At 47.3% G+C, this 24,053-nt stretch overlaps 1 protein-coding gene across 1 annotated transcript; it reads left to right on the plus strand.

The window, feature by feature from the left end:
- Nucleotides 1-2,438: 2,438 nt before the first annotated feature.
- TSPAN33 (tetraspanin 33) lies at nt 2,439-21,516 on the plus strand. The gene is made up of 8 exons (XM_054564585.1): nt 2,439-2,585; nt 14,874-14,931; nt 15,584-15,711; nt 16,046-16,120; nt 17,121-17,216; nt 19,617-19,745; nt 20,148-20,309; nt 20,520-21,516. Exons 1-8 carry the CDS (start codon nt 2,484-2,486, stop codon nt 20,619-20,621), a joined length of 852 nt encoding a protein of 283 aa, XP_054420560.1. The 5' UTR covers nt 2,439-2,483; the 3' UTR covers nt 20,622-21,516.
- The last annotated feature ends 2,537 nt before the right edge of the window (nt 21,517-24,053 follow it).

Consider the following 24,053-nt stretch of genomic DNA (forward strand, 5'->3'; position numbering starts at 1 on the left):
CAATCTTCATCCACAGCTTCCATTTCAGCCCCCATTCCCTCCTTGACCCTTTGTGATCTGCCTTCCTCTTCCTATCTACTCAAACTTATCTCTGGATGGTCATCTAACAGAAACATTCAACACCTTGGTCTTTTCCTCAGCCCTCACCCTAACATTTGAAAATGTTAGGCAGCTACCCTTTGCTTACCCATTCCCTCCTTAACCTCTTGTAAAATGACTTCTGTCCACCCCATCCCCCTTTATACTAAAACTGATCTTCAAGTGGTCAACTAACCTGTTACTGGGCAGTCTCCCAGTAACCTGGCCTTGGCTCACTTCTGTAGCCCCCACCCCCAGGGTCCCTGTCACCCATACCCCCAACAGAGGTTAGCCCCAGAGATTCTGTCTTCTCAAGGACTTCACTCCTATCCTCTCGTATCAGTTCTGTCTATTATCTCTAAGTCACATCCTAATTGTTGATGATCTAGACTATTTATAATGGTCTCCTAACAAATCTTTATCCCTGCAGCTAAGGCCAAGATCAAGGCTCCCACTCTAACTAAAAAAATAAAGCTGGGCTTACATCATTCCTGTCTTCAAAACTCTCATTTCCAAATCAGTTAAGCACTAACTCCCCAATCTGATATTCAAGTCCTTCCACTATTTTAATTCAACTTGTATTGACATCAGTTGGTGTTATCTTCCACTGCTACATACGCATACCCTATGTTCCAGCCAAACCAGTCTACTTATTTTTCACTGAACATACAGTGTGCTTTTGTACCATCAGGCTTTGATTCACCCTTTCGTCCACCTGGATTACCTTTCCCCTCTATCTGTGCTATCCTAAATCTTATCTTCCCACCTAATTCTACTTGCCATGATATCTTCACTAACCCTCCACCAAATGTGTTGTACTTATTTGTGCACTTCTCATATTTTCTTACTGGATTCTAAATTCTGTTAAAACAAAATTTTGCATTTAGTTGCCCTTCTACCTGTGCTAAGAGATTTGCATCCATTATCTCACTGTATCTCTCACAACAACTATGTTGTTAAGCCAGGACTCTCCCCATTTAACCTTAAAGAAACTGAGGCTCAGGGAGATTAAGCAGCTTGCCCAGGTCACGCAGCTGATGAGGATGGAATCAGGTTCCTCCTTCACACTCATTGTCTTAGTCCATTCAGGCTGCTATAACAAAAATACTATAAAGGATAGCTTATAAACAACAGAAATTTATTTCTCACAGTTCTGGAGGCTAAATCCAAGATTAAGGCACCCACAGCTTCAGTGCCTGGTGAGAAACTTCTTCGTTCATAGGCAACTATCTTTTCTCTGGGTCCTCATACGGGGGCAGGGGCCAGGAAGCTCTCTGGGGTCTCCTTTATAAAGGCACTCATTCCATTCATGAAGGCTCCATTCTCAGGACCTAAGCACCTCCCAAAGTCCTAATCTCCTAATACCACCATCTTGGAGGTTAGGATGTCAACATATGAATGGAGGCGGGTGGGTAGGATACAAGCTTTAAGTCCACAGCATTCATGTTTGTATTACTTTTGGTAGCCAGCACCGTCCACCAGCTACGCTGCACTCAACCTGTGTGGGCGGGGGTGGGGGGTGATTAAAGTGTTTAAGAACCACGTCTGTGCGTAGACCAAGACTCTGAGGAAAAGGCTAGTGGGGATTGAAACAGTAATGAATTTGGGTAACCCAAATGTCCACTGCTGGGTTAGAGAGCTTTTGAAATAAGCATTGAAAATGCATAGTTACTGCATAGGATTGCAGCTACTCTTAAATATTCTCTAATTGTCATTTATAGGTTACTTTTGTTTCCCTGATTTTATTGTCACACCCTCTGAATTATCTCCACTTCCTTGTATTCCCACAGCCTTCAGTGCATTGCTCAACTCACGGTGCCGGTACTTGTTGATTTTAATGTTTCTGTGTTTGCATATGTGCACAGCAACTGGACGTGGGTGTGTGATGCAGGGTGCATTCCTTCCCATGCTTTTTCCCTCGAGCAACTGCAGCCTGGATGCTTTCTTTCTCGGGGGAGGAAGCAGAACCGCTGACCCTTCGGCAAGTTGTCCCTCACAAAACAGGTGTCTCCCCCTCCTCTGGAGGAGAGGGATGGCTGGACACTCAATGACAGAAGCGACCGACCAATGAAAAGTCAGGCTTCGGCAGCCGCACCAATGGGCGACTGGGGGCGGGCCCGGTTTCCTGGGAGCTGGGCGGGCCGGACTGGTCCTCTGGCGGCCGTGGAGTCCCCGGCGCTCGAGCTGTCCGCGGCGGCTCCCGCGACTCCCGGCGGCTCCAGTGGCGGCGCCGTTCTCCTGCTCGCGCTTCTCCCGGACACACGGCTCGGGTACTTCCCGCCGCGGCGCTCATCTCCGCGGCTTGGGCTCCCGCGGCGGCGCGGCTCATGCCTCCGGGCTCAGAGCGCGCAGGTGGGCCGGCCACCGCGGGGAGATAGGCCCCCGGGGGCGGCGGCGGCGGGACCATGGCCCGGAGACCTGGGGCACAGAACGCCTACGGGGAGGAGTTCTCCTTCGTCAGTCCGCTGGTGAAATACCTGCTCTTCTTCTTCAACATGCTCTTCTGGGTGAGTCTTGGGGGTCGCGGGGACACTGGGCTGCAGGACACCTCCCGAGGGAGGAGTGGGCTGCTCCCGGCTGAGGAGGGGGCGTCCTGGGATACCCGTTTCAAGGCGAGAGCGGTGAGAGGCATTACCTAGTTTTCCAGGCTGATGGCACTTTGGGGTAATTTATCCTGGGGAGGGACACCACAGCAGCGCCGTGTCTGGAGGGGCTGTTGGGTGGAGGGTATATGCAAGGGATTCGGTAAAGACTTATGGGCATTCTCTGGGCATCGGAGGAGGGTCCGTGTCAGGCCGAAGGGGTGGGTTTGAGCGGAAGAAGCCGGTTTTCCTGTTGGACCAAGGCAGACCCACCGGTACATTCATGACTGGGGGACTTTCGGGCCTTGGGACTAAGAGGCCCTGCTGGCAAATAAGGAAGAGGAAGGGGGAAAACCCAGACCTTCCTTCCCCTTACTTCAGAGAGGATGGAAGGGGTTTCCTCTCTTCCTTTTGCAGGCCTCTGGTGCCTCCGCTCCCCAAAGGCTGAGAAGGAACAGGAATGGCCTCAGGTGCAGATGTCTTCCCCAGCACTGCCCCAAACTTTGCCCCCACCTTTCCTGGGACCTGACTTCATTCCTTGGGGTCTCACGGTCTTCATCTTCTTTAAATAGGACCATATATTGGGCTGGAAGGCCAGGAGTCTTCTCAGAATCTTCGCTTGGAGGTGGAAAAGTGGAAAAGAATATTGAACTGGGGTTACCTGGATTCTCGTGGCCACTCGGCCATTAATTGTTGACTTGACAAATGTAGGCAGTGAGTTCACCCCTGCAGGCTTTAGTGTCCTCCTCCAAAAGATCAAACCCAGTTTGATCGAGGATGGCAGAAATACTCTGCTGGAACTGAGAATCCAGCTGGACCAGATCATGAAATGCTAGTTCAATCCTGTTTCATGTCTAGAAGAGTCCCGGGGCCCCTCTGGGTTTGAGAATGTGGGGAGCGTCACCCTTATTCCCCTTTTCTCTTCCAGCTCCAGCTCTACCAGAGCTGCTGCTCTAGGTGCCCATTATGCTTGCCCCTTTCTGCCTGAGACCTAAAGTTCAGACTTACAGGAGGGAGTAATTATGAGTCTAAAATATGTTTCTGAGGAGAGGGAGCAGGCTAGGCATCTAAGCCAGTTGTTGTAAAGGCTTCACAAGGGCTGTGGTGTGAAGAACAGACGCAGAGTACGTAAGTGCTAGTCTGTCAGGACAAATGAGAAAAACCCCGGAGGGCGGTGGTGACAGCTCACTCTCAGCCATTGTACTGGGGAAAATGAAGGCTCTGCTTTAGAACTGTGAAGAAAAAATTTAGAAGACAGTTTGTCCAGCATCTGCATTTTATATATGAGAAAGCTAAAGCACAGAGATGTTCATGTTTTATCCAGGGTCTAACAGCTGGTTAGTAGGCTGGATCTGGCAATTTTTCTGCTAAACCACAATGCCTCTAGGGGAAGTCCTTGGCCCAGACGGCTGACTGCTGCTGCGATTGGGGTGTTAGCAGTATTAGTAGTTAACCAGTCAATCTAAGTTCCCATGGTCTAGGTTCTGCTTTAGCTGGAGGTTAGGGAAGAACAGAAGAAAAATCTCACCACCACTCGGCCCAGACTTGGGAATATCCTGAAGGAAATTCCCCACCTAAGGGCAAGTCCCAGAGAACCATCCTACATTGTCACTAAATGTACCAGGCCAATGACATGCCATCCTCAGAGCTAGCCCTAGCATTGCAGGGACCTCAGATCCTCCGGCTGACTTCCTCTATCGGGCAAGACCGCGTCTCCCTCCAAACCTATGGCACTGTACCCTTATCTGTACTACCCAGTGACAACAACAGCTGGGCGCATCTGTTGCACTTGTGTTCATGGTCATTTCCTTGGACTTCCCCGCTCCGCCCCACCCCCCTCGTACCAGACAAATGACTTTGGGAGACGGCAGCCAGGGAGAGAGTGTGGCTCCATTTACCTTGGTAAAACTGCTTCATTCAAGGTCAGAGGACCTGGCTAACGAAGCTGGCACCACCTCAAATTAGAGAAGAGCCCCTTCGTGGCCCTACTTTAGACTCATAAAAAGTCAGAGGCTCTAGAAATAGCACTCTGAAGGGCAAGAGGCCCAGTTTCTTTCTGGCACCAACTTACTGTGTGACCCGAAGCCAATATATCCGTCTCTCTGTCCTTATTCTTTCTCCTCCAAAGGAAAACATTTTTCTGCTTCTGTGAGCTATTTAAAGATGAATGCATCACTTTGGGGACTGTTTTCTTTCTTCAAGACCTGGGGCTGGATCTAAGGATGCACCTCCCTGTGTCCTGATATCCCGGGGGCATCGACCTTCCCACGGGACAGTACTTTTTGGGTGTTCCTGAGCATCACTTCTCCCCCAGGCCCAGAGCTGCAGAGCTTTGCTCCACACAAGTGCAGCTGGGGATGACGGGCTGCTTCTCTAGATCAGAGTCACCTTCCTTCCCATCCTCCCTCCAGGGACTGGTTACTGGGTTTTCTTTGTGGCGGGCTTCCATCATCCTAATCAAATTCCCTTCTTCTGCCCAGGAGGTACCCATGGTTGGGACCACTCCTTTTCCAAGCAGAGTGTTCTGGCCAGCTGTGGTAGGGAGCTGTTGCGTATGTGTGGTGCTTGTGTCTATGCCTGGCACACATTGGGAAGGCAGCCAGCGTCATCCGGGCCCCATACTCAGCGGTGGCGGTGGGGGCAGTGGCTGCCTCTGCTGCTGCTCTAGGAGCCCTGGCCCTCGGGGCATTTGGAGCCTGACTCAGAAAGCTCCTTTGGGACCAGGATCAATTGCTCCTCTTTCAAATTTCAAATCTTACTTTCCCTGTTGCCTGGGAGTTTTGATTTTCTCCCCAGAATCATTGGGATCTCATGCTTTGGAAGAGTTGCCCAAATATCCCAAACGTTGTCTTTCAGACTTTCAATCAAGAAATAGTTGTTTCTCCTCATCTCCCTGTATTGGACAGCTCTGTGCAGAGGGAAGATAGTGGGGTGGTACATTCTTTATCAGCCTTGGGCATACCCTGGCAGGAACATTATCAGCATGGCCCACAGCAGCTCCCTCCTTCCTTGCTGGTCCTTTTCCCACTCAGGGCAACAGTTGGGGTGGCTTCTGAGTCAGGCAGAGTCCAGAAACTCAGACCCACGGTCCTTGTGTCTCAGCCCAGGCTTCCTCAGGGCTCCCGCGGCACCTTATACATAATTTGATCGCCACACTCCTTATCTGTGCTGCAATTATGTGTTTATTTATATCTCCTTCTCTAGACTTCAGGCTTCTGAGGGCAGACACTGTTTTATTTACTTCTGGATGCTTAGCGCCCAGCTGTGTTTGGCAAAGAGTGGGCAAAGAGTGAAGGTTCACTGGGTGGCAAAGAAGAGAGCAGATCCTTCAGGGTGGAGGGGCCATGCCCTTCCTCCCTCCCCACAGCCACTGGTCTGCCAACATGCAGCACAGCCCTAAGTCCCTCAGCGTTCCTGCTGGGGAGTATCCAGCTGTGTTTGCCTCTGCAGTGAGCCTTTGATCCTCTCAAGCCAGAACCAAAAAAATGACAGCCATCCTCTCCAGCATCTCCCTCAGAGACCAGCATAATTACTATCTACAACCCCCGAATTTTTTTTTTTTTTTTTTTACTTTAATGTAGGACGCGTGGAGCCGCATCTAGGTCTTCCCTAGGCTGATTCAGGCCTCTGGCAAGGTACCTTCTTCAAGGAATTCACTTTCTTGTCCAGGGCCTCTGTCTTGGAGCCCCCAGGGCGCTCGGGATGCCCCAGACCACCTGCAGCACCATCTGTTATAACCTGACTTAGAAGCCATGAGGAAATGGCCAGGCATCAAGCCTGGCAAAAACCCCTCCTGAATGGCAGGGGTCCCTTCCCGCCACCCAATACCCACCACACGCGCCCCCCTAAATACACAAGCAGGCAGAACTTGTCTCCTGTCCCTTCCCCATCGACCAAGCAGGCTGCAGTAAGTGAAGTAGTCACATTCATTTTCTTTTTTAAAAAAAAGCAAGGAAAAAACTCATAGACATAGACAACAGTACTCTGATTACCAGAGGGAAAGAGAGGTGCAGGGAGGTTGAAGAGAGTATAGGGGGAATAGAAAGCGATGGAAGGAGACTTGACTTCGGGTGGTGAACACACAGTACAGTGTACAGGTGATGGATTATGGAATTGTACACCTGAAACCTATACAATTTTATTAACCTATGCCACCCCAATAAACATTTTTTAAAACACCAAAAATGAAGATAAGAACCACGCCCTTTGCTGTCAGATCACATGCATTCCTTCTCAACTCCCCTAATAGCTCTGTCTGCCTTGTACCCCGTAGGAAATCATAAACTTTGAGCAGCCTGTGAAAAGAATAAAAGAAAACATGTAGCGCCTCTCAGGGTCTTGACAGCAGGCTATGCATCAGGCCCGTCACTCCAGGGTCGTGGGTTTGAGTGTCTGGACTACCGTGAGCCCTTGTGGGCTTCCCTTACTCATTTGTAAACTTGGAAAACCAAAACCAGCCATGGCCTAAGTAAGAAGCTAACGGGTCGGCCCCAGACACTAGAGAGGAAAGAGTCCCGTGGACTCCTCCACTCCAGCAAGACAATTCTATCCAATCCAGAGGGACAAAGCCAAAAGCCAGTTTCACATGGAGAGTTGCCACCTCAGAAACCCAGGAACAACAGTGCTGGGATGGTCACAGAAGGACTAATGTGTGCAGACCCTCAGCCCAGCTTTAGGTCTAGCAGGCTGGGGCATCCTTGATGTCATCCTGAAATAAGAACAGAAAGGACCAAGAAATCAGAGGAACAGACCCCTCCCTCCCAACGTTCCTGTGGGTAGGAACAGGAATTTGGTTCCCACAAAGGGAACCACTCTAATCTCAGCTGTCCCCCACCGCCACCTTCACAAGAAGAGGGAAAGACATTTCAAAGAAGAGGAGAGGACCCTGAAACAGATCCACCCACTTTACACAGACTAGACTTCAGAATGTGGAAGACAGACAAGGCCAGGGCTTTCTCCGGGGTCGGGAGGCGGGGGCTGCTCTGTGCAGTGATGCTGTGTCTTCCCCTTTCGGGGCACTGTTCCAGGGACTTCCCTGCTGGCACCATCACCACCTTCTGGTGCTATCTTCCCTCCCTCTGCCTGAGCCCCACCCAGCTTGGAGATTACCACCTGCTCCCCCAAAAGAACTGTAGGCAGCTTCTTCCCATCTCATATGTCCCAAGGTGAATGTTCATGTCCTGCAGGTGCTGTGAGGCAGAGACAGGAAGGCGGTTGCGTGGCTGAGGTCCTAAGGCTCTAGAGACATATAAACCTAGGTTACAGACCTACTTTGGCTGCTCACTCACTGAGTGAACCAGGGAAAGTTACTGGAATTCTCCCAGCGTCGGTTCTGCAAAATGGAGATACTAACGCCCTGTTGGGATTGTGGTCAGAATTCAATGAAATGGAGTGTGTAAAGTGTTTCAGCCAGTGCCCAGCCCTTAGCACTCAACAAAATGTAGCTATTACTACTGTTACAAATAGCTCCTAGTGGTCACCTGTTGGGGATGGCCTTGAAGAGCTAGGATTAGTGTTCCTCCTGACAAGCGGCAAGCAGGCGGGGATTGAGTCTAGGTAAGGGCTGACCGTGAGCCTCACTTCCTTCAGCCTTGAATCCCCTTAGCTCCCACGCCTACTGTTAGCCAGAGGAAGATGATCATCAATGATGTCTTTATATTTTATACTTTACATGGAGAAGTTTTATATATAAATATATATTTATTTATATATATAAATATAGGATCAGAGACTGCACTGTTATCTCCCAGGGCCTTCCTTAGTCTACTCTTCAGGGCTTGACACCTCCCCTTGGTCTTAAGGGTCTTAAGGTGTAAATGGCTTCCAAGAGCTGATTTGTCCGTAATCATTGGCATTTGAGCACTAGATCCAGAAGAACTCTTATTCGGGCCCTCAACTTGGGGCCCTATAACCCTTCCTTTTCCTGCACCGATGGCCCTGAAGTACTGTCCTGGGGGCTGGAATAAGTTGTTTCTCACAAACATCAAATTGGGACTGCCTTTTTCCGATTTGCAGGGAAATCAAGTCAAGATAATGGAGAGAATTTTCTGTTTTCTGTCATGAATATTATTAGCACCTGTGGCTGCTTATCTGCCAGCACTAAGTACTAGCCGAAGGCAAACGGAAGAACACAAATAGCAACCAAATACCATGGAAAACTAGGAAACTATTTAGAGTTGTGCCTGTATTATTATTTTATGAGATGCAGAGACATATGTCTAACAGCCACATCATCTGTTAGTAAATCATTCCTTATTTCTATGATAGAAATTATGTTGTGCTTCCTCACATGACACACTGAGAAGGACACATTATTCCTGTCATATTCTTGTCAAAAATGTGTCATCGGATTCAAATTGTGAAGAATCAGAGAAATCCAAATTGAGGGACATTCTGCCAAACAACTGGCCTGGACCTATCAAAAATGTCAGTGTGAAAAAAAAAAAGAAAAAGTCAGAACAAGTGTTGGCAAGGATGTAGAGAAATTGGAACCCTCATACATCATTGGTGGGACTGTGAAATGGTGTAGCCACTGTGGGAAAACAGTTTGGCAGCTCCTCAAAAAATTAAACATACTTTAAAGTGGTTAATTTTTGTGGTTGTATGTATTTTACCACAATTTTTTTAAAAGTCAGTGTCTTGAAAGACCAAAACAAAGTAAAGAAAGCGACAGAACAGTTCTAGGCTAAAGCAGACTTGACCCTAAATGCATGATCCTTGACTGGCTCCTGGGTCTGAAAAAAGGAGAAAACAGTTATAAAGGACATTATCGAGATAATTGAGAAAAGCTTAATATGGACTGTAAATTAGATAGCAGTAATAGCATACGATATTAAAGTATAAGAAAAGAGTTTTAAAATTCTCACCTGAGGATATATTTATTGATTTTAATAGAGAGAGAGGAAGGGGGGAGAGAGAGAGAGAAACATTGATCAGCTGCCTCCCCTCTGCGTCTCGACTGGGGACCAAACCCTCAACCTAGGTACGTGCCCTCAATCAGAATCAAACCCACAATCTTTTGGTGCACAGGATGATGCTCCACCGAACTGAGCAACGTGGCCAGGGCCAGATTTGCTTAAACTGGAGTTCTCTTGCATGCAATCACCAAAGTGTAAGGCAGCAGATCTTAAAATTGTCCAGGTGACAGAGCACTGGGTAACTGCAGTGTTCTGTTGGTATACCCTGTACAATTTTGATATGTTAAATTCTTTTCTTAGCCAGGTAGCTCATTTGGTTGGAGTGTCATTTCATACACCAAGAATTACGGGTTTGATTCCCAGTCAGAGCTCCTACCTAGGTTGCAGGATCGATCTCTGGTCAGGGCATGTACGGGAGGCACACTGATTGATCTTTCTTTCTCTCTCTCTTCCTCTTATATCCTCGAGCAAGGATTTTTAAAAAATATGATATTAAAAAATGAGGATTTATACAACTAATAAATTGGGGGTGGCTATTTTTAAATATATTTATTTTTAAGAACTGTTAGTTTTAGAGAAAAATTGCGAAGGTAATGCAGAGAGTTTCCATATATCCCACATCCAGTTTCTCTTCCTATTAACATCCCACATGAGTATGATATATTTGTTACAATTAATGGCAGCATCATTGTCATTAAGGTTCAATTCATAGTTTATTCAGATTTTCTTACTTTGTACTTAATGCCATCCAGGATAACCAATTTCATTTAGTTGTCATGTCTCCTTAGGTTTTTCTTGGCTGTGACAGTTTCTCAAATTTTCCTTGATTTTCATGACTGACAGTTTTGAGGAATACTGGTTACGTATTTTGTAGAATGTCCCTCTATGAGAACTTGACTTCTGTTTTTCTCCTGGTTTTATTGCAGTTATGGGGTTTGGGAAGGAAGACCACAGCGGTGAAGTGCCATTTCTGTCACATCATATCATACACCAGTGTTTCTCTGTGCTGATGTTGACCTTGATCAGTTAGCTGAGATAGTATTTGTCAGACTTCTCTGCTGTGAAGTTATTCCCGCCTCCATTTTCCATACTGTACTCTTTGGAAGGAGGTTACTATGTGCAGACTAAACTTAGGAGTGGGGAGTTATACTCTACCTCCTCAAGAGAGCAGCCAGTATCAACATAAATTATTTGGAATTCTCCCGCATGGCAGATTTGTCTTTTCTCCCCCATTTATTTGTTTATTAAGTCATTTATATCAGCAAGGACTCATGGATATTTATTTTATATTTGAGGTAATAATTCCATACTTCTTTATTCTGATGTCCCTTTGGCGTACTCATATCAATACGAGGTTTGGTTTGGTTTTGTCTTGACTTGTTTTGTTTGCTTGTTTTTGATCCTTTCCTTACTTTCTTGTACTACAAGGTACTCCAGGCTTATCTTGCATATTTCCTGCCCCAGTTCTAAAATCAGCCACTTTCCAAGGAGCCCAGGGGATGACTATTTTCATTTTTAGGTGATTACTCATCTCACATATGGATAAAGGTACTGGTGCGTGCAAATTATTTTATATAATTTGATCGACAACTCTTCAGGAGCATGCCTTTTGCTGGACTCAGCTATTTTTAAAACTGTGTCTAGTTTTTCAAAGCTTCCAGTGAGATTTCATCCTAGCCAGAATATGAAAAGCTGTTCTAAGAAGAGAAGTGTCTTTATCTCCATCCTCATCATGAAAGGAGGTCATGGGTGATACTGTGAGGTGTTTTGTGGCAAAGACATATAGTGAAGAGTACCAGACTGAGATTGGAAATTGGATTTAGTCCAGATACTGCCACTGCATCCATGTGCACTTGGTTAAGTACCGCTTCGCTCTTTCTGCCTCATCTATAAAAAGAGGTGAGTGGTGGAGCTCATTTCTAAGGTTCTATTCAGTTCTCAAATGCTCCGCTATTAACAGCAGCAGCAGTGCTTTGGAATGGCAGCGGCTTTGAGGAATTTAGGGTGGAAGGTGACAGGAATGGACGTTTGAAACAGCGACTTGTGACGCCAGGAGAAAGAGGCAGATCAATGACTGAAATGAAGGATTTTAGACGTAGTTAGTAAGCACCAGGTAAGTGATATCGTTAATGACCATATTAAATATTAATGATAATATTAAAGCCTTAACCTTGATTGTAATGTAGCCTGTAGCTACAGTTCTAGATCCCTGGATGAGTGTGCTTTAAGCTGTGCTTCTCAAACTTGGCTGCACATTGGAACCACCTGAAACGCAATCAGAAATATTGTTGTGTAAGTCCTAATGCCAGAGATGCAGATATACTTGTTTTGGCGGACAGCCTAGGCCTCAGGAGTTTTTAAGTTTTCCTTCCCCAACCCCATTCTAATGGCAGCCAAAGGTGAGAAGCACTGCTTTAGGCTATCGATGCTCTTTCCCCTCTCCTACATAACACATGGGTCTTGTTAAGGGTAGGAACCACATCTTACTCATGTTTGCAGTCCTCAGAGTACCTTGTACATAGCAGCTGATGAATTGGATTTGGATAGTGTATTAGTTTCCTATTTCTTTAAGATTTTATTTATTTATTTTTAGAGAGCAGGGAGGGAGGGACAAGGAGAGGGAGTGAAACATCAATATGCAAGAAACATCGAATAGGTTGCTTCTCACACGCTCCCAACTGGAGACAGGGTGGAGGGTGGGGCGGGGCCCCCAGTCCAGTGTCCTGAGCAGGATGGAACCCATATCCCTTTGGCCTGTGGAATGACACCCAACGCACTGAGCTATACCAGCCAGGACTGTATTAGTTTCCTATTGCTGCTGTAGCAAATTACCACAAACTTAATGGCTTAATATAACACAAATTAATTTTGTTCTAAGTTCTGCAGCTCAGAAGTCCAATAGAGCTCTCATTGGCCTAAAATCAAGGCATCTCAGGGATGGTTTCTTCTGGAGGCTCTAGGAGAGAATCCATTTCCTTGCCGTCTCCAGCTCTTAGGCTGCTCACATTCCTTGGCTCTAGGCACCGCATCACTTCAACCTCTGCTTCCATTGTCATACATATCTCCTCTGATGCTGACCCTCTTGCCTCCCTCTTTTAAGGTCCTTGTGATAATATTGGACTCAATGGGATAATCTCCCCATCTCAAGATCCTTAACTGAATCACATTTGCGCAGCCCCTCTTGTCACATAGGGTAACATACTCACAGGTTCTGGGAGTGAGTACAGGACATCTTTGGGAAGACACTATTCTACCTACCACCAATAGAGACCAAACAACTGTTACAGCTACAGGCTCACATGTGGAATTAAGTTACCCTGTGATACATGGCATCTCTTTACTTTCCCTTTCTTGTTTTAGCTGTGTTAGGATTTAATTGGAGAGCATCTTTGTGGAAACTTACACACCTTTGTGAAAATTTAACATGCAAAAAAATAGTGAAGCACCTGAAAGCAACAGAAATAAAGAGCATATATGTATTTTTATTTTTATTTATTTTTAAATATATATTTGTTGATTTGAGAAGTTGATCAGTTGCCTCTGTACACACCCTGACCAGGGATTGAACCCAGAACCTTTTGGTGTACAGGACAAGGCTCCAACGAACTGACCCACCTGGCCAGAATGAAAAATGTTCTCTCATTTTAAAATATGCCTAAACATTCTGTTCTTATCAAGGCCTGTAATGAAAAGACAAAAAGAGCAAACCAGATACGTATTTTTAAATGATTCAGTAAAGTGACATTCAGAGCTGTAATTGCCCGCGGTGTTTTAAAGGGCAGGCAGAGATGCTCAGTCACTCTGGCAAAGGGCCGTGCCTCTGGGCCTAGGGGATGACTGGATCTCTGTGGTGTGGTTTCCTTGCCTCCCACTCCCCCTGCAACCTCCCGTTGCTCCCTGAGCCTGGTCGTGCTTGGGACAAGAGGCCAGTTGGCACCTCCAGCCCCACTCTCAGCTCTGCAAGCAGATCTCTGGACAAAGAGTGTGAGGGCCAGTAGATAATACATCTGGCCCTGAATCAGAGACAGTGTCAAATGACTGAGGGATAAGGCGAGGGGATTGTGCATATAGGCAGAGAAGGGTCCTGAAAGATATGGTTTTAGATAAGGGTTTCCCATTTACTGCTGAATGCAACAGGTGGCAGAGGCCCCTGAGGTAAAATGTGTGTCTGCTGAGAGATTGGTCTGATCCTATAACCTGCTAGAGGTAATTCCCTTCTCCCACGAAAGCCCCAAGATGGCTCTGTCCAGCTGGCCTCTCTCTTGGAGGACAGTGGAGTCTAGCCAGCCCTCTCCCCCACGGAGCTAGGCAGGTCCCTGCTGCTGAGAACTCCCTCCAGCCAGAGCTTGCTCCAGCCATTGCCATGGTGATAGCCAGCTGCCGCTTAGCACCAGCCTGGGGACTGGGCACAAAGAAAGGGCGGCCCAGGGATGTCTAAGCTGGGCAGCCCTGCATTCCTGGAGGCCTTGGGGGTGGCAGAAAGGCCCCTTTGGGGACCCCTGGTACTCACTGATGGGTTTGTTCTCTCAGGGCAAAGTCAGGAAGTTCGAAAAGCCTGCGCTCCTCCATTCCTTCACACTGTAATCAGGGTTTATAAAGTTAAAGGTTCCTTTGCCAAGGGAGTTCTGCTCTGTTTACACACACACACGCATGCATGCATGCATTCTTTCACTGCGGTATGCACTTTCATTCTTGCATTTGACACCATATTGACCTTCAGGAGAGAGACCTGGGAGTGTGCATCTACTTAGTCCTGCTTCAACTTTAAGGCCTGCCCTTTGATGCAGCTGGGTTAGAATTCATAACTTCATGGAGTTTCTGTGCGACCCAGGGCAAGTTAGTTAACTTAGTAATGATAGCTAATATTTATTGTCAGGCATTGTGGTGCATGCTTTCCATGCATTATTTTATTTAACGTTCATCTGAGTTTTTTAAATGGAGTTGATTTTAATTCCCATCATCAGATACAGAAACAGTCTCGAGATTTGCCCACCATGGACCTAGGTCTGAGTCACCCTAAAGCTCATGTTCTGAACCATTATTAACCTTGTAAACTATAATTCTCATCGGTAAAATGGGGGCAATAGCTGCTTCACAAGATAACTGCTGCGAGGAATGAATGAGATAACCTTGGTAGAAGCACTGACAGATACCATCAACTATATCACTGGTGAGGAGAAAGATGCTTATCCCTTGGTCCTGGGAAAGTCCTCTTGCCCTCCTTTAAGGTTCCTCAATGGCGATCAGTCCTCTGGTTTCACAATCTCAGGATCTGGCTGGTTCCCTGTCTCCACAGGTGATTTCCATGGTGTTGGTGTCCATAGGAGTCTATGCTCGGCTGATGAAGCACGCAGGTGAGCTATAGGTCCCCCTCTGTCTCCCCACGACTCTTGCCAGGCCCCTTCCATCTCTGTCTCCTTTAGCCCTATACCACTCGTTCCCTTGTAAGCTGTGGGGCTAAAGGGGACAACCGCCCTCTTGCCGAACCTTGGCACTCGTTCCCACGCCTGTTGACCTGGATTCCCCGGAGACCTCACAAATCTTTCAAATCCACCTGCCTTTTAGGCTTAGGAAGTGTCTAGGAAAGAAGGTAGGGCTCTGGGAGCAGAGAGTAATCAGAGGCTTTGGCCCCTCCCTCCCTCTGACCTGGAGTAACTCAGCTTCCATTCCTATTCCAGTGCACAAAGTCTCCAGGAAACAACCGGCAAAGCTGGTGAGCCTAATGCCATTCTAATTCTTTTCTGGAGCGAAAGTGGTCCCTCCTCTCCTGAGCCAAGAAATAAAGGCTCTTACTTTGTTAGTTCCTCAAATTAAATGCCACAAACCCTGCCGGGCCTTTCTTGTTCTCCCCGTGGGAGGGCAGTACTGCCTCCCCATAACCTTCACCCAACCACACTGGACTTCCCCCCACTAGGGGAGAACATTTGGGGGGCACCCTCCACCTACCCGTGGGTGCCACCCTGAGTGGACACCAGGCTCAGACTGAGAGACAGCCCCTTCCCCTAGAAGCAGCCTTGGCCTGCCTGGCGATGGACCCGGCCATCCTGCTGTTCGTGGTGGGCGTCCTCATGTTTCTGCTCACCTTCTGTGGCTGTATTGGATCCCTCCGTGAGAACATCTGCCTCCTACAGACGGTGAGTGGTCAGGGGACCCTCTGCAAAGACCCTGGCCCCCTTCTCCCTTGCCTCTCAGCCTCCCAATGCCATTGCTACAACCTTTCAGTTTCCTCTGTCCCACCCTACCCCCAAGTCTGTGCTGACCACTCCTCACTATAGAATTCAGCCCAGGTGACCCACCCAGCACAGGGTGACCATCCCCAAGCCCGCATCCCAGAGGCAGCAGCCTTTACCGTACGGAGGTCATCTGGGAGAAACACCCTGTGTCCCCTCAGTATTCCCTGTGGCCCTGGGCAGGGCTACTGCCCAGCGTGGTAACAGATTGTCACCTTTTCCTGCCTGCTCCCCACAGTTCTCGCTCTGCCTCACCATCGTGTTCCTGCTACAGCTGGCTGCTGGGGTCCTGGGCTTCGTCTTCTCAGACAAGGTAGTGTTGGGAGCCAAGGGCCTCCTCCAGTGTGAACCAGGGGAGGCAGGGAAAGTTCCTGCCTGTGCTTAGCCTGATTAATTAACCGCAGCACTCCTTCCCCGAAGAAGCGTCACCTTAGGGATGAATGAATGGCCTTTAAAGTCACCATGTTTAAAGAGGGTTTCAAGAGTGTAGGGCATTCCTTTCTGACAGTTTGAGAGACCAACAGGGAAGTAAATTCTATGGCCACAAAGTTAAAATAATCTGTAAATTTTAATGGCAAATGATTTGAGTAAAACTCGATTGTTAAGGGGACCACAGACAGCATAAAAAGCCTTTTACTTCTTTGGAAAAAAGTTATTATTGGAATAAACAGAAGGAAGGAATGAAGGAGGAAAGTAAACAAGATTTTGAATGGTACTTACCATATCTGGACAAGATCTGCCATTCGGTGATAGAATTCCTCTCCCAAAGGGCAAATCATTGTAGGGGACAGAGTATACGACCATGGATAGGAAACTTCGGGAAAAGTAGAGGAGCAAGAATGAAGAGGTTATAAAAGAAAATATGAAGCTGAGAGTCACTGCATTCCTTCAGAATGTCCTAGTCCTGACTTAGTAAAATCCTAAAATGATCAACGTAGATGTTTTGAGTCAAAAGAGATGTAATTCTCTTATGTCCACTAGAGGTCAGTGCCTCAGCTCAGTAAGCCTTTTTCTACTTAAGGAAAAAGTTTGTCAGCCTGTGTTTTGTGGTAATAGTATTCAAAAGTAGATAAATACAGTATTTAATTATCATGAAATGTGGTCCTGCAAAGTGACAACAGCAGGTCCACTGGTACCTGAGGGCCCATGGATCGATGGGCTTCAGAACTGGCCATCTTCCATCGCTAGGACTTGGTTTTGATGTCAAGGCTGACCAATAAATAAGGATGACCACTGTCTACTGTTATTTCTGCAGGGAGGAGCAGGTTAGGGTTTAGGCTTGTGTTCTGATTCCCTACTCATGTCTCTGGCAGGCACGAGGAAAAGTGAGTGAGATCATCAATAATGCCATTGTACATTACCGGGATGACTTGGACTTGCAGAACCTCATTGATTTTGGCCAGAAGGAGGTATGGTCTAAGAGGTGGGGTGGGGCAGCTAGTGGTCTGGGGGGCTGTGAGCAAAAATCAGTGCCATCCCAAGAGAGGCCTTACCCTCCAGGCCTGTGGGCTTTTTCTTTTTTTTTTAAATCCTCACCCAAGGACATTTTTTCATGCCTTTTTTATAGAGAGAAGAAGGGAGAGAGAGAAACATGGACTGGGGCTTTTTCATTACCTACCAGGGTAATGGATTCTAGGAAGGAGGTTGGAAAAATAAAAACATGCATGCAGGGTGCTTTCAAAGTGCTTTGAAGGGCACAGAACAGTACGTATAACAATCTACCATTTGTGTAAAACAAGAGGGAGATAGGAACATGTACTCATATTTGCAAAAGGAATCTGAAAGGATGTGTAAGAAACCATTCTAAGTGGTTGCTTATACGGGGATGAAGAACTGAGATTTTCTAATATTAACTTCTACTCAAGTTAAATTCTTAAAATTGTGGTAAAAGATACATAACATAAAATTTACCATTTTAACCATTTGTAAGTCTCTAAGTCTGTAACTCTTAAGTCCATACACATTGTTGCACAACCATCATCACCATTCATCTCCAGGACTTTTTCATCTTCCCCAACTGAAACCCTGTACCCATTAAGCAGTAAATGCCCCCCGCCCATTTCCGCCTCCCCCAGCTCCTGACAAGCACCATTCTGCTTTCTGCCTCTATGAATTTGACAACACTAGTACCTCTTACGAGTGGAATCACATGGCATTTGTCCTTTTGTGACTGGCTTATTTCACTCAGCATAATGTCTTCAAGGTTCATCCATAATTGTAGGATGTGTCAGAATTCCCTTCATTTTTAAGGCTGAATAATATTCCATTGCATGTATACAAGGTATGTTTGGAAAATGTCCGACCCTTATGAATATAACAAGAATGGTTTGCGCAGCATTAATGTAACCTGGCAGCCAAGGAGAGTGGACTAAAATGCGCATGCATGAACAATGACGACTTCACTGTACTAGTCAGTGGGGGCGGTAGACGCCATTGAGTGAGCATGTGTACCATGTGGCCATTGCACTCAAAATGACTGAGTGAACAGAGCAACAAATCTGCATCAAATTTTGTGTCAAGCTTGAGCATTCCTCCACAGAAACAATTTGGGTGATTCAGAAGGCCACAGCTATGGGCAGCTGGTGATTGGCAGCTTCCTCACGACAACACACCCACTTGTGCACCACATCGCATGCAGTTTTTTGGTGAAACATCAAATTGCCCAGGTGACTCAACCCCCCTACAGCCCAAATTTGGCGCCCTGCAACTTCTGGCTTTTCCTAAAACTAAAATCACCTTGGAAAGGAAAGAGATTTCAGACTGTTGATGAAATTCAGGAAAATACAACAGAGCAGCTGATGGCAATTGGGAGAACTGTGTGAGGTCCCAAGGTGCCTGCTTTGAAGGGGACTGAGGTGACATTGTCCTACATACAATGTTTCCTGTATCTTCTTCGCTAAATGTCTATTTTTCGCAGTATGTGGATGGATACTTTCTGGACAGATCTCATATACTACACTTTCATTTTTTGATGCACACTTGAGTCACTTCCAACTTTTGGCTATTGTGAAAACATTGCTATGAATCAAACACTAAATTTTAAATAAAAGTGCTTTTGAGACCAGTGCTGAGTTCCCCTTCCCTTGGTTCAACAGACACTGACTGGATCCTACTTGCTTTCATGGAGCAATTATGGGCCCACAATATTGAAGTTTCTCCTCCTCCATTTCCTCTACAGTAATATGAATATTTGCAACACTGAACCTTTAATTGTTTCGATCAGTATTTTTCAACATCTCCTTTTGCCAGGCTCTATGACATGCAAGACTGCAAAACCAGAAACTGCCCTCAAGGAGCTCATAGTTTAATGTGTAAAACCATATATGTGTATATGGCTATGGTAAGTTATAACAATATATATAAAGTAATAGAAATTAAGAAGAGCCCTGGCGGGTTGCTTAGTTGATTGGAGCATCATCTTGTACACCAAAAGGTTGTGGATTCGATCCCTGTTTAGGGCACATGCCTAGGTTTTGGGTTTGATTTCTGGTTGTGGCGCGTATAGGAGGCAACAAATTGATGTTTCTCTCTCCCCCCCTCCCTCTTCCTCTCTCTCTAAAAATCAATAAACATATCCTTGGGTGAGGATTAAAAAAATTAGAAACATATCCTTAGGTGAAAAAATTAGAAAAATTCTTCACCTGAAGGCCACTGAGAAACTCAATCTCATGTTCCAAGGTTGTCTTTCAACACAACCTGAACTTGTAAGTGGAAGCTTTCCATAGACCTTTGGCTGCTCTGAGAGTCCTCCTAGTCACCTCAGTGTGAGGGTGGGTGATTCTTAAACTCTGCTGTGGGCTTTGTTGTAGTTCAGCTGCTGTGGAGGGATTTCCTACAAGGACTGGTCCCTGAACATGTACTTCAACTGTTCAGAAGACAACCCCAGCCGTGAGCGTTGCTCTGTGCCTTACTCCTGTTGCGTGCCTACCCCCAACCAGGTGAGCACCCTTCACACTTCATTCCCTCCTGGGCAGTGATCTGAGTTACTTTCTGATTAGGGCAGCTGCAATTGGGGATCCCCATCCTCTAGCTTAACTGATCAATTGTGCTGGACAGCTGTCACATGTTGTTCTTCACCCCAATCTGATGTCTTTGTTAACCTTTCACTCCTGTAGCCCACATGGGGGTTCAGAAGGGGCAGGCCTCTAAATCAAGGAGAACTGGACTTGGATCTCTCAGAGGAAGGAAGCTTGCATTTAGCAACTTCCAACATAGCATCCTCCACATGTATTCTCTAATGATTTAGGAGTTTAGGAAGTGTGGGAATCCCATCAGCTAAGGACTGAAAGAAAAAGTTATTGGAATGAGAGTCCCATTTGGCTTTTCAACTCTCTCCTCAGGCAGTGATCAACACCATGTGTGGCCAAGGTATGCAGGCCCTTGACTACTTGGAAGCTAGTAAAGTCATCTACACCAATGGCTGTATTGACAAATTGGTCAACTGGATACATAGCAACCTCTTCTTACTTGGTGGTGTGGCACTGGGTCTGGCCATCCCCCAGGTAACTTACCCTGCAAGACTTGTGTGTCCCACAATTCTGCAAAGGCTCCTTTGTTTTGGGGAGGGCAGATGGGGATCAGCTGGGGTGGCAGGCGCTGACATTGCTGAGGAGCAAGGGATGAGATGGTGCTGACCAAACTGGGAAGATTGAGTCAGGGGAAGCAAAGGCATCACTCATTGCTGAGGGTCCCATCCTTCTTGCCTCCCCCAGCTGGTGGGAATTCTGCTGTCCCAGGTCCTCATAAATCAGATCAAAGATCAGATCAAGCTACAGCTCTACAACCAGCAGCACCGGGCTGACCCATGGTACTGAGACTCCATCCTGCACCTCTTCACTATGGCAACAGGCGAGCCTCATCACCAACAGCAGTGGGTACATCCCTCAGCGCCCAATGGAGATTTGGATTCCAGCCCCCCATCCCCAACAACAGCCCAGTGGGAAGCAGCAAGCTCCAGGCAGGCAGAAGGCAGAAGGCATAGGTGGCTCAAGTCTCCGGAGGGTGGGTCTCCTCTCCCCTTCCTAGTCTTCAGCATTGTTAAAGAGTTATTTTGTATTATTTTTAATCTTACTTATTTGGGTTTATGTTTAAGTTTTGTCTGGGCAGAGATGTTTGGGAACAGCAGTTGCCAGAGTCATGGGGGTTCAGCTGCTGCTTTTCATGGAGGCACTGTAACTGACAGCTCTACTAAGGCTGCTTCTGAGCTTGACGGACAAGCTTGACGGACATACTCAGACTCCAGCTGTTGCCAGCAAGACCTGGCTGGAGAGTGGACCCACAAGCCCTGCCTGGAGACCAGTTGGCATGATATGAGCTCCAGAAGGAGAAGGGAATGGAGCAGGCAGTGAGCTTGGAGGTCGGCTGGGGACAGTTGCATGTGCTGGGTAGCAATGGAAGGCGATATGTTTACGAAGTGCCTGCCCTGCCATCCTCCAAGGTAGTCAGAGTGAGGTACATCCTGTCCTTCCCTTGTTTCCATGGAAATGTGACAGCAAGAGCAAGGGGGACAAGAGCAGCCAAATTCATCCCTCTCTCCCCCACCCCCTTTGAAAAATGTATGGGACCACGGTCTCTGTATTATGCACCCAGTAGAGGTGGTACTGAGCCATAGTACTTTTGAATTCCTCGCATCTGGCCCTCCCTCTCCAGCAAGTGGCATTTCTTTAACCTTAGCCATCTGCAAAGGAGGTGAAGTAACGTCCAACCCTCCCCCCCACCCCCCCCCCCACCCCCGCCATTCCCCTGCACCAGAGCTCACTATTTCTTCAGTGTAAAAAGCAGGGATCTTGCTGGGGTAGGGGGAGCCAGAAATGGCAATAAAAGTTTGTTGACCTGGGCTAAGCTGGACTCCGTGAATTTTCCATTCTGGCAACTAGAAGGGGAGGGGTAGAGGGCCTAGCCCGTAGGCCCTCCCTCCTGGAGGGGACTGGAGACTCCCTTGAATGCCCTAGTACCTCCCGCCCCATCTCCTTCAATCAGATGCACAACTCCCCTTTCACAACCTGCGCTCCGTCCATATTAGGCTGAAAAATCCCAATCCTGATCAGGGAATGCATTTTTATTCCCAACGCTCATGTTAATTTTTTTCCAAACTGAAGTAAACTAAAATTAATGTGCCACCCGAAACTTTTAGGATGGGAGTAGGTAACGATAAGTCTGGAAATCAGGGTCTGGCACACTCTCAGGGGGACACAGGAATGAGGAGGCTAAAGGCCATCTCTTCACTTCCAGTCTTGTCCCTCTAAACGCCTTTTCCATCTTTATCTGAAGGAGCCGGCTACCACTGCCCATCTTGCTTTGGGAAGGATTCAGCAAAACTTTCGAGCGGGGAGTGGGGCTTCCTCACACCCAGAAGGGCGAGCGAGGGAGGACTGCAAGCAGGGAGGCCCAGGGGCGCGACGGTAGGCGGGGCCGCGACGGCAGGGGGCGGGGCCCCGACCGGCGCCGTGGGTGGTCCTCGCCCCCGCTGGCAGCCTGAACCCGCTCCTCCGCCGCCCCTGCCCTCAGGAGCTGGGCGTTGAGCTACGCACCCGCCCTGCGCAGCGAGACCCCGAAGTCTCTTCGCTGTCCTCTGCTGTCCAGGGGCTCAGAGGAGGGGGTCTGGCCTGGCCCTGGAAGGATCCGAGAGAATCCCTACCGCTCTGGGGAGGCAGGGACGCGAGTTCCCTCCCCGCCCCCAGTTTCTCCTAAGCGAGCCTTCTGCTCCTGGGAGGGCGCCTTTCCAGCAGCCGCCTGGGGCCCCGGCCAAAACTGAGTTCCAGCTAGTAACAGAACGGAAAGAAAAAACAAAATCATCACAAATAAAAAATTAAAAGTAAGGGCCTTTTATCCTGGGAGAGAAGAGTGTAACAGCACGGTTTCTTAGTGCCAGAGAGTGCATTTTATCCTTTGTCTTGTCGTTACGCGGGAAGTCCGCGTTTTGGGTTAGGAGTTGGGCGAATGCATCTTTGCGGTTCGCCGGCTTTTGAGGAGCTCACCTGACAGGTGACCCTTAGGGCCTCTCAGAGGAAGAGACCAGAAATGGTGGTCCACAGAACCAGGATTCAAATCCAGATTTCTTAAACTCCAAGCTGCATTTTTCCTTACCAGTTCTCCACTGTCTCTTGGTATCTAGTCTTCTGGACTTTGCCAAAAGGGTCAGGAATTTCTGCCCAAGCCGCAGGTCTTAACACAGCCGGAGCATATGTTCAGAAGCTTGTAGTGTGGTTCAGTGTTTCTAACTAGATTCGTTTCTCTGTGTCTCTGGTTCTCAGTATCTCTCTAGCTTTCTTCCTTTTTGGCTTGATGCTAAGAGAAAAACAAAATGCCCCAATTTTTAAAAGATTTTCTCATTGTTATATTCACGTGTCAATTTAATGTGCTCCCTGAATGCCCATGTTTCAAATAACCCTAGTTTCGAGCATGTATGGTCAACACCTGTATCTTAGAACAGCTATTAAATCTAGGTTCAAAGGTGGGTGAAGGGAAGAAGATTGTTGGGGCAGCGGGAATTAGGCTGGATGGGCAAAAAAGGAGAGAAAAGACTTGAAGGATAATGAAAATTTCACTGGGATGATGTGACAAGAAAGGTACCACTATTTTCTGTGCGCCTCAGACACTACCATTTAAATAAGGACTTGAGTCCAGGAGTGGCAGTTTTGCAGTATTCAATGAAATTCTCATTTCCTCTATGTTTGTTTTCTGTTGCTGCTGTAAAAAATTACCACAGAAATTACCACAATTTGTTATCTGACAATTCTGGAACTCAGAAATTCACACTGGGCCTCCTGGACCAAAGCAAGTTATGAGCAGAGCTGAGTTCCCTCTGAGGGCTCCAGAGGATCCATTTTTCAGCTTCTAGAGGCCACGCGTTCCTTGGCGCCTGGCCCCATTGTCCATCTTTCAAAGCACGTCACTCCAACATCTACTTCCGTGGTCGCATCTCCTTTTTCTCTTTGACTCTCCCATGTGCCCCTATAGGACCGTTGTGATTATACTGGTCCCACCATCCAGACTATCTGGAATAATCTTCCCATTTTAAGAATCTCATTTTAACCACATCTGTAAAGTCCCTTTTACCTTGCAAGGTAATGTAGACACAGGTTCAAAGGATTAGGACATGGCCACTTTGGAGCGGCCATTATTGAGCCTACCACATCTTTTTCCCACTCTCATGCATGGCTTAAGGTGGGGGAGATATAAGAACAAGCAAGAGTTTAAGGGAAGTGTTGTCTGGCCTTTGTTCTAATAATTACTTAACATTTATT

Source organism: Pteronotus mesoamericanus, unplaced genomic scaffold (assembly GCF_021234165.1).
Source record: "Pteronotus mesoamericanus isolate MK-2021 breed Mesoamerican mustached bat unplaced genomic scaffold, CSHL_Meso_final scaffold_85, whole genome shotgun sequence".
Taxonomy (NCBI): Eukaryota; Metazoa; Chordata; class Mammalia; order Chiroptera; family Mormoopidae; genus Pteronotus; species Pteronotus mesoamericanus.

Bases quoted from the DNA above. Each gene is read 5' to 3' on its own strand.
- TSPAN33 (XM_054564585.1), top strand. From the start codon at position 2,484: ATGGCCCGGAGACCTGGGGCACAGAACGCCTACGGGGAGGAGTTCTCC. The intron at 14,932-15,583 runs GTGAGCTATAGG...CCCTTCCCCTAG, and splicing joins TCGGCTGATGAAGCACGCAG to AAGCAGCCTTGGCCTGCCTG. The intron at 16,121-17,120 runs GTAGTGTTGGGA...TGTCTCTGGCAG, and splicing joins GCTTCGTCTTCTCAGACAAG to GCACGAGGAAAAGTGAGTGA.